The sequence below is a fragment of the Aotus nancymaae genome, unplaced genomic scaffold (assembly GCF_030222135.1).
Source record: "Aotus nancymaae isolate 86718 unplaced genomic scaffold, 86718_ANA_hifiasm-v0.15.2.pri h1tg000059l, whole genome shotgun sequence".
Taxonomy (NCBI): Eukaryota; Metazoa; Chordata; class Mammalia; order Primates; family Aotidae; genus Aotus; species Aotus nancymaae.
The window spans coordinates 7,356,271-7,372,098 of record NW_026988473.1 but is presented as its reverse complement, the minus strand read 5'-3'; the positions used below and the strand labels follow the sequence as shown (position 1 = coordinate 7,372,098).

Below are 15,828 nucleotides of genomic sequence, written 5' to 3'. Positions count from 1 at the left end.
TTTATGACATTTTACCACACATTTCTTAAAGTAAATTATGGTCAATATATGATAAATAACATTATATATTGAAACACTATGCCAAGAGGGACTATAACACTAAATAACGTAAAACGTGTAATCTATGGGTCAGGATTCCAAGAGGGAATATAACCTTTTTATTTAGCATAAGCTAAAAGTGAATTAGCATACTTTGAAAGTAATTACTTAAAAAATAGTTGCTCAATAAAAATCTTAAATTAATGCAAATAAATAAATAGATCCATAATCCGAAGTTGCTTTAAAGTAATTTAAGGAAGAGGTGTAGTACATAGGAGCCATTAGTTGAAAAGATAATTAGAAAACATGAGTTCTTACTTTATTTGTATATGTATACCAAGTCTAATTTCCAGTGTGGATAATGAAATTTATGTTTTTCTCAAAGTTGTTTTAAATTTTTTATATAAAGAGAGAGAGAGCAAGAGAGATCAACTGTTACATTATGAGATTTAGTAGCAAAAAATATTTATATATGTTATGCTGTCCCAATCCAAACTTTATAATGATGCTTACATTCCAATTATGAACAAAGTCAAAAATAATAGGCAATTAATTAAATAATAGGTAAACAATATGATATCACATTAAAAAGGTAAAAAATATAAAAATATGCCACTTAAAATGGTACAATAATATAGTTAATATAAAAATAATTCAAATTATACAGTTATCCCTTGGTATCCATGGGGGATTAATTCCAGGACTCCCACAGATACCAAAAACCATAGATGCTTATTAAGTCCCTTATATAAAATGACATAGCATTTGCATATAAACTAAACATATTCTCCTGTATAGTTTAAATTATCTTTAGAACACTTACAATGCTTGATACAATGTAAATGTTATGGAAACTGTTATACTGAATCCCTTAGGAAGATATGACAAGCAAAAAACTCAGTACTTGTTCAGTACAAATACACACACACACATAGTACACACATACATATACTTTTGTACATATACATATATGTGTGTGTGTGTATATATATGTGTGTGTGTGTGTGTGTGTATATATATACTTTTGATCTCAGGTTGGTTGAAGCCACAGATGTGAAACACAAAAATATGAAGGGCTGACTGTATATGTTTTCAAATATATGATAAAGAGACAGGACCCAGATAAATTGATGTAAATCTGTTGAAAAGCAAATGCCTCTTTATTTTAATTAGGCAAAAATTTTTTTTAAACGTGTAAGTATTCATTGTATTTGGTCAAGTAAGTTAATGCTTTACATATAAAGATGTTTCTGCAACTACATATCAAGGAACACTTAGAGAGATAATTTAGGCATGCAATGATGGAATAAATTTAATATATTACAAACATAATAGTGAGGTGCATAGACTCCTGTGTCAGAAAAACACATTTACATTCTATTTACTTCAGGTACTTAACCTCTCTGTGACTTTTTTCCCTAAGTTTTAAGATGGGCACAATAAAAAATGAAATAAACACCTATGAAGCACACTGTTGTGTCTTTTCAGTATTTGGATTATTAAAACAATTATGAAGATTGTGTAGAAAGCTATAGCAATCTCTTTATGGTAAGTAATGAATGAACAATAAAATAATAGAGCATTTTATATATGTCAGTATTGCAGTAATGTGTAGTTTCTGTTGTGGAGATACAATGACAAATATGTTAGAGTGGCGTCATTAGACAAGATTTGTTTTCCTTTATGCTATTGATGCTAGCATTTTCCAATAAATGTTAAATGTCAATAATTGTTTTAAACATTTAAAAATTACTGCTAAATTTTAAATAATATAATGTACAGAACTTTAAACAGATTTTGAGCCAGTATGGATCAAAGCTATAATACCACTACAGCTCTTAGCTTTATAAATATAATTACTTTGTGCAGAGAGAAATATGTGTTCCCACAAAATATCTTCTTTACCTTTCATCCCATCCCATCCCATCCCCACACCCCAAGTGAGCTAATAATTTTAATACTAAATTACCACTTACATATTAACAATAAAATTGATTTTAAGGATATTAAGGTATTTAAAAAATTTACACCAATGTTAAGCTTGATTAAACTCTCTTTTTATCCAGACCACCTCAAGAGGTATGACTCAGATCAACTGCACCCAAGTGACAGAGTTTATTCTTGCGGGCCTCACAGATCGTCAGGAGTTGAAGACGCCCCTCTTTGTGCTATTCTTATCCATCTACTTCTTCACGGTAGTAGGCAACCTGGGTTTGATCCTACTCATTAGAGCAGATGAAAAACTCAACACACCAATGTACTTTTTTCTTAGCAACCTAGCCTTTGTTGATTTCTGTTACTCTTCTGTCATTACACCCAAAATGCTTGGGAATTTCTTGTACAAACAAAATATTATTTCGTTCAATGCATGTGCTGCTCAGTTGGGCTGTTTCCTGACCTTCATGACAGCTGAGTGCTTGCTACTGGCTTCCATGGCCTATGACCGGTATGTGGCCATTTGTAACCCTCTGACATATACACTGGTAATGTCCTCAGGAATCTGCATTCAGCTTGTGGCTGCTCCCTATAGCTACAGCATCTTGGTTGCACTGTTTCACACCATCCTCACCTTCCACCTCTCCTATTGCCACTCCAATATTGTCAACCACTTCTATTGTGATGACATGCCTCTCCTCAGGCTAACTTGCTCAGACACTAGCTCCAAACAGCTATGGATCTTTGCCTGTGCTGGTATCATGTTCATTTCCTCCCTTCTGATTGTCTTTGTCTCTTATATGTTCATCATTTCTGCCATCCTGAGAATGAGTTCAGCTGAGGGAAGACAGAAGGCTTTCTCAACGTGTGGCTCCCATATGCTGGCAGTCACCATATTCTATGGGACCCTGATTTTTATGTACTTACAGCCTAGCTCTAACCACGCCCTGGACACAGACAAGATGGCCTCTGTCTTCTACACAGTGATCATTCCCATGTTGAATCCTCTGATCTACAGCCTTCGGAATAAGGAGGTGAAAGAAGCTCTGAAGAAAGTCATCATTAATAAAAACCAGACTTTTGTGTTTATTAAATTAGGAAAGTGACTTGAATAAGTAAAAATGGAACTTTGTCATGGTATGATTTTTTGTCCCAGCAGAAGTTATCAGAATGGCTATTTATTAATATGCGATCTATCTACATATACATATTTGTGGTGCGTAATACAATTTTCTAGAGAATTTCTCTTAGAATGTCCAGTGTAAAAGTAACTATAATAATTTACACCACTTCTCTTATTTTTCAAATGAAAAATATATTAAAATTATTAATTGTGTTGCATAATATTTTATACCAATTTTCCCATTTCCCAAATGAAGAGTCCATAAAAAGTCATGATCAAGATATATAATTAGTTATTACATCTTGTTCAGCGCACAGACAAAAGTTTAACTCTTCTCCCGTCCATCTCCGGTTCAGGATTCTGAAGCTATATTTACAATATCCCATGTGAAAAATAAAGACACATCATCTAAATATTTTCTTTCTCAATTCCTAATTTTTTAAAAAAAGATATGACAATATAAAAATGTCCCATATTTATACATTTAATATATTGTCTTTACTATACAAAGAGTACTGCTTTCTAACCTCACCTATGGCACTGATCGAACATGCCTTCTAGTTCCTGGAAGTCTTGTTCTGTCTCTGAAGACTAATTCTCTAAGAGAATGCTTTTCTTATGCCTACAAGATCTCATTATACTTTTTCCCAAAATGTGAAAAATGTAACTCAGGGATAGAATTCTGGAGGGAGGAAGGGAGGGCATTATAATTCAACCAAATACCTTCACAGTAATTGAATCATCATAAATCATTTTGCCAGTAACAAGGGTTATATGAAGTTGTGCTTGGCAAAGCTCAGGTAAGCTGTTCATTATTTATTAAGGTATAGCTTATAACACAATGAACCCAGTAGGCAATGCAGCTAAGTGAATAAGCACACGGCTTATAGTCAAAGAACATGGTTAGATTCCAAACATGGCATTGTGCTCCATGTGTGCTCTTACCAGCTTATTCATCAGATAAATGAGAGTAATGTTACTCAGTTTAGAGACTTTTTGAGGACTAAGCAACATGGAAAGGGGTAATAGCTCATGGTGCACTTGTATATCATTTCCCTTCCTTCTACGAACCTGCTAACTTGAATGCTAGCCTACTAATTATAAGTCACATGAACTTGAGGGAGCAATTTATAAATGGGGATTATTATACAATTCAGCTGATAAATTGATAAATGTGAGAGAGGGAATATGTGTAATAATCTTAAAGTGTTTTTGTAACTTTTATTTAAAGTCATGGGTAGAAGTGCAGGCTTGTTATATATGTAAACTGTGTCATGGGGGTTTGTTGTATAGATTTTTCATCACCTAGGTATACAGCCTAGTACCCATTAGTTATTTTTCCTGATTAAATCCTTCCTCCCAGCCTCCAGTCTCTGAAGGGCCTCAGTATGTTTTGTTCTTCTCTATGTGTTTGTGTGTTCCCATCATTTAACTTAAGAAAGGTTTGATTCTGTGACTCATGCAATCATTTAATATTTTTGCTTCACTCTTTTTCATCTATACCTTATTTCCATACTTAATGTCAGAAGATTAGAAAGATACTATTAATGCCCACTGAGAAGCCATCTTTTGGCTTGGTGTTTCCTTCCTCAGATACCTGTTTTCTCCTTCACTCCTGTGCCACAGTTAGTTCTGTACAGAAACAGAGAAATGGCTTGTTATAAGAATAAGGGCTAAGAAGAATGATGGCACATCTTAGGAAGTAAAGATTGGGGAAATATTGATTAGGGAAAGATTGATAAGGAAATAAAGATTAGGGAAATCATTGAGGGGCTAGGAAAGCTACAGCTAGAAGATGAGCAGAACAGATCATGAAGATCTTAACCCTAAAAAGCAATGCAAATGCCCCCAGGAAACTTGGCATAAATAAGAATCCCTGAGAAAACTCCTGTCCTAAGTAGCAGGGAAGGGGGCACTGCAGTTTGTGAGCTTATCGGAGCTCCCATATCTTCTCCGTGTCCATTCACAACTGGCATTACATAAATGTTTTCTATTGACACAAAAATGATGAATTTAAAAATCCAAAACATAATGGCTTAAACAAATGCAATTTGTTATTTACCACGTGTCGCAGGACAGTTTCTGTACTGGGATATGCTTGGCTACTCTTGTCTGCATCCACTCATGAGTTTGTACTCAGCTTGTGTGTTGCTTGGAAACAAGCTGACCTAAGATGTCCCCACCTGTGAAAACTGCTTTAGCACCACATGACTCCTCATCTGCCAACAGGTTAGCATGCATCTGTGGTTCTGGCAAAGGCAGAAGAGCAAGACAGGAAGTTGAAATACACTATGCCTTTCTCAGGCCTACATTTGTGTCAAGTCTGTTATCAAAATATCAGCTAAAAACAAGTCACATGACTGAGGTCAGAGGCAGAATACAGAAGTACTACACATTTATAGAAAAAGAGCATGATTACAGAGAAGCCTTTAACTGGGGCTGTTAATTTGACTAATTAATCTACTGTGCCCGAAAAATGAGCTAGAGCAGCATTCCCAATTATGACATATTAAGTCTCTGATATTCTCGTATGTTCATATCCAAAGCACTGGGTATATTCCTTTGGAAAAAATCTGAAAAGCAGCTATTGCATTAACATGCTGTAGTTTAGGAAGGTCCTGCTTCAAGGAAATTCAGTTCTCATTTCAATAAAAGAGTTTTACTATTATAAGTTCTGAGGTACATGCGCAGAACGTGCAGGTTTGTTACACAGGTATACACATGCCATGGTGGTTGACTGCATCAATCACCCTGTCATCTACATTAGGTATTTCTCCTAATGTGATCCCTCCCCTAACACCCACCCCCTGCTATCCCTCCCCTATCTCCCCACTCCTCAACAGGCCCCGGTGTGTGATGGTTCTCTCCCTGTGTCCATGTGTTCTCTTTAATCTATGTTTAGACTTAATTATGAAAAAATCTTAAGGAAAAAATTGTTCATTGTGACTGGTGTTATTAGTTTTTTTTTCTCCCTAGCTCTGTGTTTTGTCTAAATACACAAATGGAAAAAATATTTTAAAATACTATGCTTTATATGTCCCCTACAACTATAGAATTATATACAATTATTAAAGAACATCAACTGCCCATTCATCTAAACCCAGGAACACCACGATCCATAACCCATTACCATAGAAACTGGGTTAAGTACCTCAGTTACAGCCTAACAAAGTATTGTAACCCAATACCAGTATTGAATCCACCTTGTTATCACCATTTCAGAATAACAACATCCCTACTGTTATTAGAGAGCACAGGTCTGTAGGTCCACTCCATTCATACAGGCCAAGTAGAGGCATGGCCACTACTGAGCCCCTAAAAAGCATACCAGTTCCCTCTATGCTAGTGCATTCCTTATTGCCCAAGCAAAGACACTCTTCTGCGACTTCCTAAAATATAGACAGGTAAGGAGTTTCTATTTCTACATAATAAATTCATCATCACACTCCGACATTTCTCAATTTTCTTCCTGTGTCTTCATTACTATGTGAGAGTATTTCTAGTTATCTGTTTCGTATAATGTCAGGCATCTTTCAATATAGACTTTAAAGAGCCATCTTAGAGAATTTCTAGAACAAGCTTCAGCTATTATTAGCAAATATTCTTCTGGATGAAGGAGTTCATCTATTTCTGTTGAATGATAGCAGCTAGGTGCCAGTTAACCTGTGGTTTGTATGCATTCCTCTCCTAGGGAGGACAACATTTTTTTTTTTTTTAATTAATCCTTGCTGTTGAACTAAAATGCCAATTATAACAACATGTTGTGATATTAATCTCAGAAGGCAGATTTAAGTGTTATTAACTGGAAAAGTTATCTTTCACCTAAAACTTTATAAAATCTGCTGCTATATATGAGGCCCACAAGCTCAATATTTATTTTAAATAAATTCATAATTGTAATCAAAAGCCAATGTAACAAAATTAAAGCAAGTATAGGAAATAGTCAAAGCAGATATAGCCATTAATCAAATTGTTTTCCCAAAAGAGATCATTAAAATATTCCTCTACTCCCTACTCATTTATTGACTAATAGCTGAAAGAGTACTCTACCATTTCAAGGGAAATAGTTTTGTCCCCAAACACTAAACATCAAATACTTGCCTGTTACTGAATAATCATTATGTTGTTTTGCAATGTTTGTTTAACAAAAGTAACAATAAATAAAAAGTTTCCAGAGGGACCATTAAAAAACAATAATACAAAGCTGTCTCACGTCCAGGTAATTTTAAATGTTACTGGCTTCACAAAGGTTGCTTTCAGGTGCAATATACTGTTTGGAGATTTGTTGTTGAACTGAAAGACAGCGTTTTGAATATAGAAAGATGTTAGGTAGTAGAAAAAACAAAAAACTCAAACTGTGTTGTGGGAAAGGCATCAAACTTATATGACTACTACTTCTATTCACTTAATCATTTAACAGATAATTATTGATGATTTGTTTATACTACATACTACTAGAGGTAAGTAATTAAAATGGATATAATTTAGGAATTAAAACTTGCTTGAACAGAAGAGTTTCAAGTTTAGGGTGTGTTACAGAAATGTTAACAGTTGGTTGCAATATAGTGTGGTAAGTGCTATCTTAAAGCAATCAGTGGATGCAGAATAGTGTATATGAGAAGCATCAATTTTGGCCTAGAAGGTCATGAAAGCCTCTAGGAGGAAATTATTTAACAGAATAATTTAAAGTTAAGTAGAAGAAAAATCAGGGATAGGTAATAATAGCAGAAGAAAAGTATTCTGGGCACAGAAGGAAATACATACAGACATGTTTGAATAACTGTGATAGTTGATCATATCTGGAATGTGAAAGCCACATGCAGAATGCTGCAAGAGATGAGTCTGGTCTGAGACTCATGGCCTAGGTTTTCTCCTTCCTTCCTTCCTTCCTCTTTCTTTCTTTTTTCTTTTCTTTCTTTCTTTCTTTCTTTCTTTCTTTCTTTCTTTCTTTCTTTCTTTCTTTCTTTCTTTCTTTCTTTCTTTTTTTCTTTTCTTTCTTTCTCTCATTCTGTCACCAGGCTGGAGTGCAGTGGCTTGATCTTGGCTCACTGCAACTTCCACCTCCCAGGTTCTAGCAATTCTCTGCCTCAGCCTCCTGAGTAGCTGAGACTACAGGTGTGCACCAACACGCCCAGCTAATTTTTGTATTTTTTTTTAGTAGAGATGGGGTTTCACCATGTTGGCCAGGATGGTCTCGATCTCTTGACCTCATTGTCTACCCGCCTCAGCCTCCCAAAGTGCTGGGATTACAGGTGTGAGCCACTGTGCCTGGCCAGGGCCTAGGTTTTCAAGAACTATGTTAGCCATGTTAAAAAAAAAAGAGAGAGAGAGAAAAAAGAAAAGAAGCCTAGGACTTTATCTTTAGGGCAATGGAGAAGGTATTAAGAGACTTAACCAAGAGAATATTGGAATAAAGTTTGTATCTGTAAAGAGTTTATTTCAGCTGCAATATAAGGAAGAGAGAGAAGGAGGAAAGACTGAGGGCAAGAATATGAGTCAGTTGTCAGTTACAATAAAGCAAAAAAAGTCATTATTGTTGCATCAAGAGAAGAATGTAAGTTAACTGATTTTAAAAGGATGTTAGATATAAAATTGTTAGTAACTGGAAACAAATGAAATATTGGCATAAGGAACAGGAATGCATAGTAAAAAATGATTGGTCCCTGATTTGAAAAACTGAGTAAATAATGTCACTATTCACCTAGAGAAAGTATATACTCCAGGTCTTGAATATTAGGTTTAACATGCAGAGATGCCAATAGAGAAAATAAATCTGAAATAGAAATATATATGTGTGCCTAGCCAGAATATAGATGCTTACTGGAGATATAGGCTTGGATAAAATCACTGAACAAGAAAGAGTAAAGAAGAGAGCATGGGGGTTTAGAATCTGAAGTACATGTCACCTAAAGCATATATAATAGAAGTAGAGCCTCCCAGGTACAAAATCAAAATAAACCACCTAGAGACTACTTTGTTTTGGAAACCTAAGGTGTATTAACAGAAACCAGTGCTGCTACTCTGCCAAAGAAAAATAGGCTGGATTGGATTTTGGGATAGTGAGGTCAATAGTGAAGTTGGTGAGGAGATGTTTTGGTTTAATGGGAAAGGAAGGCAAATTACATTCGGTTAAGTTATGAATATGATTGATAAAGTAGAGGCCTGCTCTAAGATGTTTGATGAGAAGTGAAAGTAACAGAAAAGAGTATTTTACCTGCCTTGAAGATCTGCAAGGTACATGTAAAGCAACCTGAGACAATATAATTATAAAGGAGAATCGAGTTAACTTATCCTGTGCTCTGCTTAACAAATGCAGGGAGCAATTTAATTCTGCCAGTTTTCAAGCATTCAGAGACCAGTTTGGGTTTGAAAAAATGGTCTGTGGAATTGAGCTCTTCAAAACACTGCCCAAATGCTATACACTTTGGACCATTTAGATATCTAAAGATAGAAGTTAAATCATGTTTTTCAGTCAGCTAAAGCTGTTTATAATCTGTAAAATTGTTCACTGGTGTGTGTACTCTTCCAGAAAGACAAAGCCAGAATATTTAAAATCCTGTTATTCTTTAATATCAATATTAAATGTCAATTAAAGAAAAAACAGAGATAAGGAAAAAAAAAGAAAATTTTAAAATTACTCCAACCTGGATGTCCAAAAAGATAAATGGTGTTAATATTTTGATTTTGACTCTTTATGTTAGATTGTCCTCATTTAATTTTGTTAAATTGTGATATCCTTGTGAACAAATATATCTGTGTATAATTTTATAAACTTATAATTTAAGAAATAATTTTACATATATTGTCACTATTACATTCTTAGCATTGCAATGTGTTTTTTTTTGTTTTTTGGTTTTTCAAGAAAAGTACAACATAGATTTTGCTGTTGTATTAGTTACAGTATTTTATTTAAAATCCTTTTATTTAAAACTTCTTAATGAATTATATACCTTGGAATTTCTGTCTGAAACAAATTATGTGACTCTGAAAGCATAAGGAAAATTAATGTTTAACTCAGAGTACTTATCAGAACGTTAATTTAATTAAATTTAATATAATATCCTGGTAAGTAATGGCTATCTTCTCACATTTAATTAGTCATTTCTTATAGCATCAAGATTATTCAGAAGGTGTGCTCTGGAGTTCATTTTAGAAGAATCCTGTATCTATTACATGGCAAAAGGCAATCATTCATCAGTGACTGACTTCATCCTCCTAGGGCTCACAGATAATCCAGAACTTCAAGTCATTCTCTTTGGTGTGTTCCTACTGATTTACTTAGTTACTGTTATGGGTAATCTTGGTTTAATTGTGCTAATCCAAATCAGTCCTCAGCTTCACACACCAATGTATTTTTTCCTCAGCCATCTGGCTTTTGTGGATTTTTATGGTACCTCTGCTATCACTCCAAACACCCTTGTCAACTCTTTGTGTGAAATTAAAAGCATGTCATTTTATGCATGTGCTGCTCAACTGTGTTGCTTTATCACATTTTCAGTTTGGGAATTATTGTTGCTGTCTGTCATGGCGTATGATCGGTATGTTGCCATCTGCAACCCTTTACTCTATGTAATTCTCATGCCTAGGAGGCTCTGCATTCAAATGGTCGCTAGCTCATATATTTATGGATTCACTGTGGGACTCATAAAAGCAATGGCCACATTCCATATGTCTTTTTGTGACTCTAATGTGGTTAACCAGTTCTACTGTGATGATGTTCCTCTGATTGCTCTGGCTTGTTCAGATACACAAGTCAAGGAGTTGATGTTGTTTGTTATTGCTGGGTTCAATGTTTTTTGTTCTCTTATCATTGTTCTCATCTCCTATGTTTTTATTGTCTTTGCTATCCTAAGGATCCACTCTGCTGCAGGAAGACAGAAAGCCTTTTCTACCTGCGCTTCTCACGTGTTTTCTATTTCCATATATTATGGGACCCTCAGTTTTATGTACCTTCAGCCTAAGTCAAGCCATGCACTAGATAAAGACAAATTTGCCTCAGTATTCTATGCAGTGGTGATTCCCATGCTAAATCCATTGATCTATAGCTTGAGGAATCAAGAGGTAAAAAATGCTATGAAAAAGATTATTAAAAAGATGTATTCTAGTAATCAGTAAAATCTGTTGGTACTAAAAGAAATGGTATATACAGAGTCAGGATATTTTGAATCAAGTCTTGTAAAATGCTAGTATATGTAGAAGTCTGTCCTGTGGGGCTTATTTTCCTTGAAAATACGTATTTTTATTGCTTTGGCTTACAAATGATAAGCACTTTATAAATGTTCATTTTATTGTTGAACTGTAAAAGAGAGATAAGAATAATCTACTCTCTTTAACCATGAGATGTTTCAACACTAAATAGAAATAAAGAAGAAAGCACCTTGAAATTACAACTTTACCTTATTTCACTACAATATTGAGAATTTTGGGTTATCTTGAGAGACACGTACCATTATTATTATTGCATATAATATTGCAAATACCAGGTAAGGTTTTGCTCTGTAGCTGAACTGGGAGAAAAATAGCAAGATGCTTGGTTGAAAGATTTTTGTTTGAATATCCCTTACAAGTTAGATTATCCTTCACTTTACAATACCTTACTGATTTGACTGAATATTTTTATGTGATCACTCAAGCACGATCCCTCACTGATTACCCTGACATTCAGCCAGCACATTTGCTGAACTGATGCATTAGCTATTTGTCCTGGTTGCTCTCCCTCCCCTTGCCCCCCCACCCCACAACAAGTTCCATTGTGTGTTGTTCTTTTCCCTGTGTCCATGTGTTCTCATTGTTCAACTCCCACTTATGGGTAAGAACATGCCGTGTTTGGTTTTCTGTTCCTGTGTTAGTTAGCTGAGGAAAATGGCTTCCAGCTTCATCCATGTCCCTGTAAGACATGATCTCATTTCTTTTTATGGCTACATAGTACACCATTTTGTACTACATTATTTTTTATCCAGTCTATCATTGATGGGCATTTGGGTTGGTTCCATGTCTTTCCTATTGTAAACAGCACTGCAATAAACATACGTATGCATGCGTCTTTATGGTAGAATAATTTATATTCCTTTGGGTAAATACCCAGTAATGGGATTGCTGGTTCTTCATGAGTTCATGATTACCATTGAACTTATGTCTTCTTAAATACCAGTTGTTTATCCAATATAGGTGCATAGCACTGATAACCAATGGGTTATCATAAATAATTTGACTTAGACCATGGAGTTCATTTACATTGTGTATTTAAACAATTTTAGTGTTGGCTGATTTAGCATGATAATACAGAACTTGATTTTGAAAAGTTTGCTTAATACCAAAAGTTTAAAACATTGGATATTATGAAATAGAGTCTTATGTTACATAATTCATTCATTTAGCTCAAATGATAACTCAAAGGTTTTTGAAAGAAAAAACATTATTCTGATAGAGAGGAGACTCAGCTTTCCAAACAAGACCCAGTGAAGACAACATGAGGGCGACTGACTCTGTCTCCCTTCTTTCCTACCGTCTCTTTTCTCTTTTGTAATTTCCTTAGAAGTCAAATAAAAACATTTAATTATCTTTTAACATTACATAAAAATCCTTTTGAAAAGAGAAAAACTAATTTTATGTTTCCATTAATGTATTTTAATGTTAAAGTTAGTTTTTAATAACATTTAATAAATCTATTCAGTTTTAATTATTTTGACCATAAGGTAAGATTTTTATAAACCTTTTACATTCCTTTACATTGTTTTTCCCTCAGGGCAGAACAATGATCTAAGAAAACTCTGTTGTGCTTCTATTACAATGTCCAATTTACGGAGAACAAAACCTGAATAATGCCATCTTAACTTTAGCCACTATTTTCACACATAGAATCTCTTATAATTAATTTCTATAAACTTTTCACAAATTATTCAAACATTTAGCTTTATATAAACAATCCTTCAACCCTCTAACCTAGTCAAAAATTTACATTCCTATGCTTTTTTATAATCTCTTACAAAAACACATTTTATTCTCCTTACAAATACTGTTGTAAACTTATTTTTTCAGTAGTCTCAATTACATATTAAAATGTTAACTCTAATAGACTTTTACTTTTGGTGAAAGCCTTGGTCAGTAAGGAATTTTAACTATATACTAGATGTGGAGCCTTGGACCCAGACAGAAATGCAGATAAGGCCTGAGTCTTTCCAGCATCTGACTCCATGTGTCCCAGGCCTTACCTAGCTATAAAGCAGGGAAGCTGTACAGTTAAGAGTCATAGTAGCATTTTATGAAGCATTTAGGAGATCCAATCACCTTTAAACAAGAGCGAAACTCCGTCTTGGGAAAAAAAAAAAATACATCATAGAGATCACAGAGGGGTGACAAATACAAATATTTATTTAAATATGCCTGGAGATATAATAGTGTTTATTTCAATGTTTTGGCTGAAGGACTGGTGTTTTAGGAGATGAACCCAGTGACCCAGAGTAATTTTCAGTTGATAGTTTTAGAGGCTGCACAGAACTGCCTGTATCTGCTCAAAAATAAACAGAAATATATATCTATTGAGTATACTTGAATTTCTTAGCTCATTTCCTTTAGAACATCTAAGCATATCTCAATATGTGATTGTTAATAGTAGGGAGTTATAACTCTGTAAAGACATGAAAAATTCAATTAATGTTTAAACATTGCTACTGTAAATAATTCTATAAAGTAGGCAGGTACAGTGAAACCACAGAAGATCATTGTTCTCCAGGTGAGTTTTCAGGATTTATAGACCTGAATCCCACTACCTGTAAAAAGAGAGACCATCTATGACATTCCTATTTTTCACGTCTCTGATAAGTGAGAATATTGTGTGTGTCCATCTATAAATATACACTCACCAGACCAAGTGTGGAAAGTAGAAAAACCAGGTTTCTCTGTCAAACCTGTTTTAAAAATCAGATAATTCACTCCACTTACAAGGTTCTAAAACCACCTTATGGTAGCATATCTGAGTCATTTACAAAGAAAGTACAGAAGAAGAAATAATCACAGTATATTGCAAACCTCACATTGTATTTTATATAATGGCTGCAAGTATCATAATCTCTTTGTAAAATGGAAAAAATACAGGATAATTTTAAACTACTACTTTTTCTGAAATGTCAAAATAATAAAAATATATAGTATCACTATTTTTTAATCATATTCCATCACCTACAAGGGTGAATGAATAAATAGCAGGCATGGATAAATTACATAATAACCTAAGGTAATTTCTAATTGAACAGATATGCAAATACAATGAAGGTGTTTATTTTTAAAAATAATTTCTTTTTTTAATATACATATTTTTATTGTACTTTAGATTCCAGGGTACAAGTGCAGATCATGCAGAATTGTTGCATAGGTACATACATGGCAATATGGTTTGCCTCTATCCCCCTGTCACCTATATCTGGCATTTCTCTCCATGTTATCCCTCTCCAACCTCCCTCCCCCCCACTGTCCCTCCCCTAGTCCCCCCCAACAGGTCCCAGTATGTGATGCTCCCCTCCCTGTGTCCACGTGTTCTCATTGTTCAACACTGCCTATAAGTGAAAACATGCGGTGTTTGATTTTCTGTTCTTGTGTCAGTTTGCTGAGAATGATGGTTTCCAGATTCATCTGTGTCCTACAAAGGACACGAACTCATTGTTTTTTATGGCTGCATAGTATTCCATGGTATATATGTGCCACATTTTCCTTGGAAACATGTTCTTCCAATTATATTTTTAAAAACGTGATAATGACACATTTAAATCAAATTAACCTATATTATAAAAGCCTTCATTCTTAACACCCACAGTGTTAAAAAAATTCAGATAGATTTCAATTTGCATTTAGAATTTTTATATCGCTAGTTATATGACTTTCAATTTAGAGATGAAACTTCACACATATCTTATGTTTATTTGATTGTAGAAATAGGACTACTTAAGTGTCTAGAAGGCAGTAGAAAACCCAACCAGGGTTTGTTTCTCCTACTTAATGACTAATAAGCCTTGGAGACCTTAAAACATTTTATTTTTTAATTGTTTTTGTTTTTGTTTGTTTGTTTTTAAGAGAGATACAAGGTCTCTCTATGTTGTCCAGACTGGTCACGAACTCCTAGGCTCAAGCAATCCTCCCACCCTGGACTCCCAAAGTGCTGGCACCACAGGTGTGAGTCACTGTGCCAGGCCAAATAAATTCATTTCTAACTTTATATAACAAACATTTATATACCTAAGCCTTCTGAAACACTTATTATCACTGGATATTTTTCTAAGCATTTCATATATATTGACTGGTACAATTCTTAATAAAAAAGAACAATGAGTTAAGTCCTATTATTTCCCAGACTTGGAAACAAAGTTACACATAATTTAGCCCAATTTTCTAAGGTTGCAGAGCTAATATGAAGGAAATTGTATTCAAACTCAGTCTTATTTCAGAATCCCAAACTCTTAACAACAAGATGCTGCTGTCTTTGCTTGGAATACACCTACGAGTGTTTGCATATATGAGTGTGTCTGTGTTTGTATTTGAGCATGATTTCAGTGGTCTGCCAAGACTGTGATGGCCTGAATTGGATGCTTTAATTCATACTTATTTTTTATGATCTGCCTGGACCCTTGTAGAAAATGTCAAGGTCTACTAAAGTAACAGCTATGTTTTCAGTTCATTGGGAAATAATTACAAGAAAAAGTTTAATTGATTTCCTGCTTCTATTTAATAAAGTTTTATTA

General features: G+C 34.4%; 2 protein-coding genes across 2 annotated transcripts; both read left to right on the top strand.

Moving 5' to 3' along the window:
- The first annotated feature begins 2,120 nt into the window (after positions 1-2,120).
- Positions 2,121-3,080, top strand: LOC105718553 (olfactory receptor 8U9-like). Its single transcript, XM_021677194.2, has one exon. The coding sequence runs from the start codon at positions 2,121-2,123 to the stop codon at positions 3,078-3,080; it is 960 nt and encodes a 319-aa protein (XP_021532869.2).
- Positions 3,081-10,234: 7,154 nt separating this feature from the next.
- Positions 10,235-11,212, top strand: LOC110569539 (olfactory receptor 5AL1-like). Its single transcript, XM_021677203.2, has one exon. The coding sequence runs from the start codon at positions 10,271-10,273 to the stop codon at positions 11,210-11,212; it is 942 nt and encodes a 313-aa protein (XP_021532878.2). The 5' UTR covers positions 10,235-10,270.
- Positions 11,213-15,828: the final 4,616 nt, after the last annotated feature.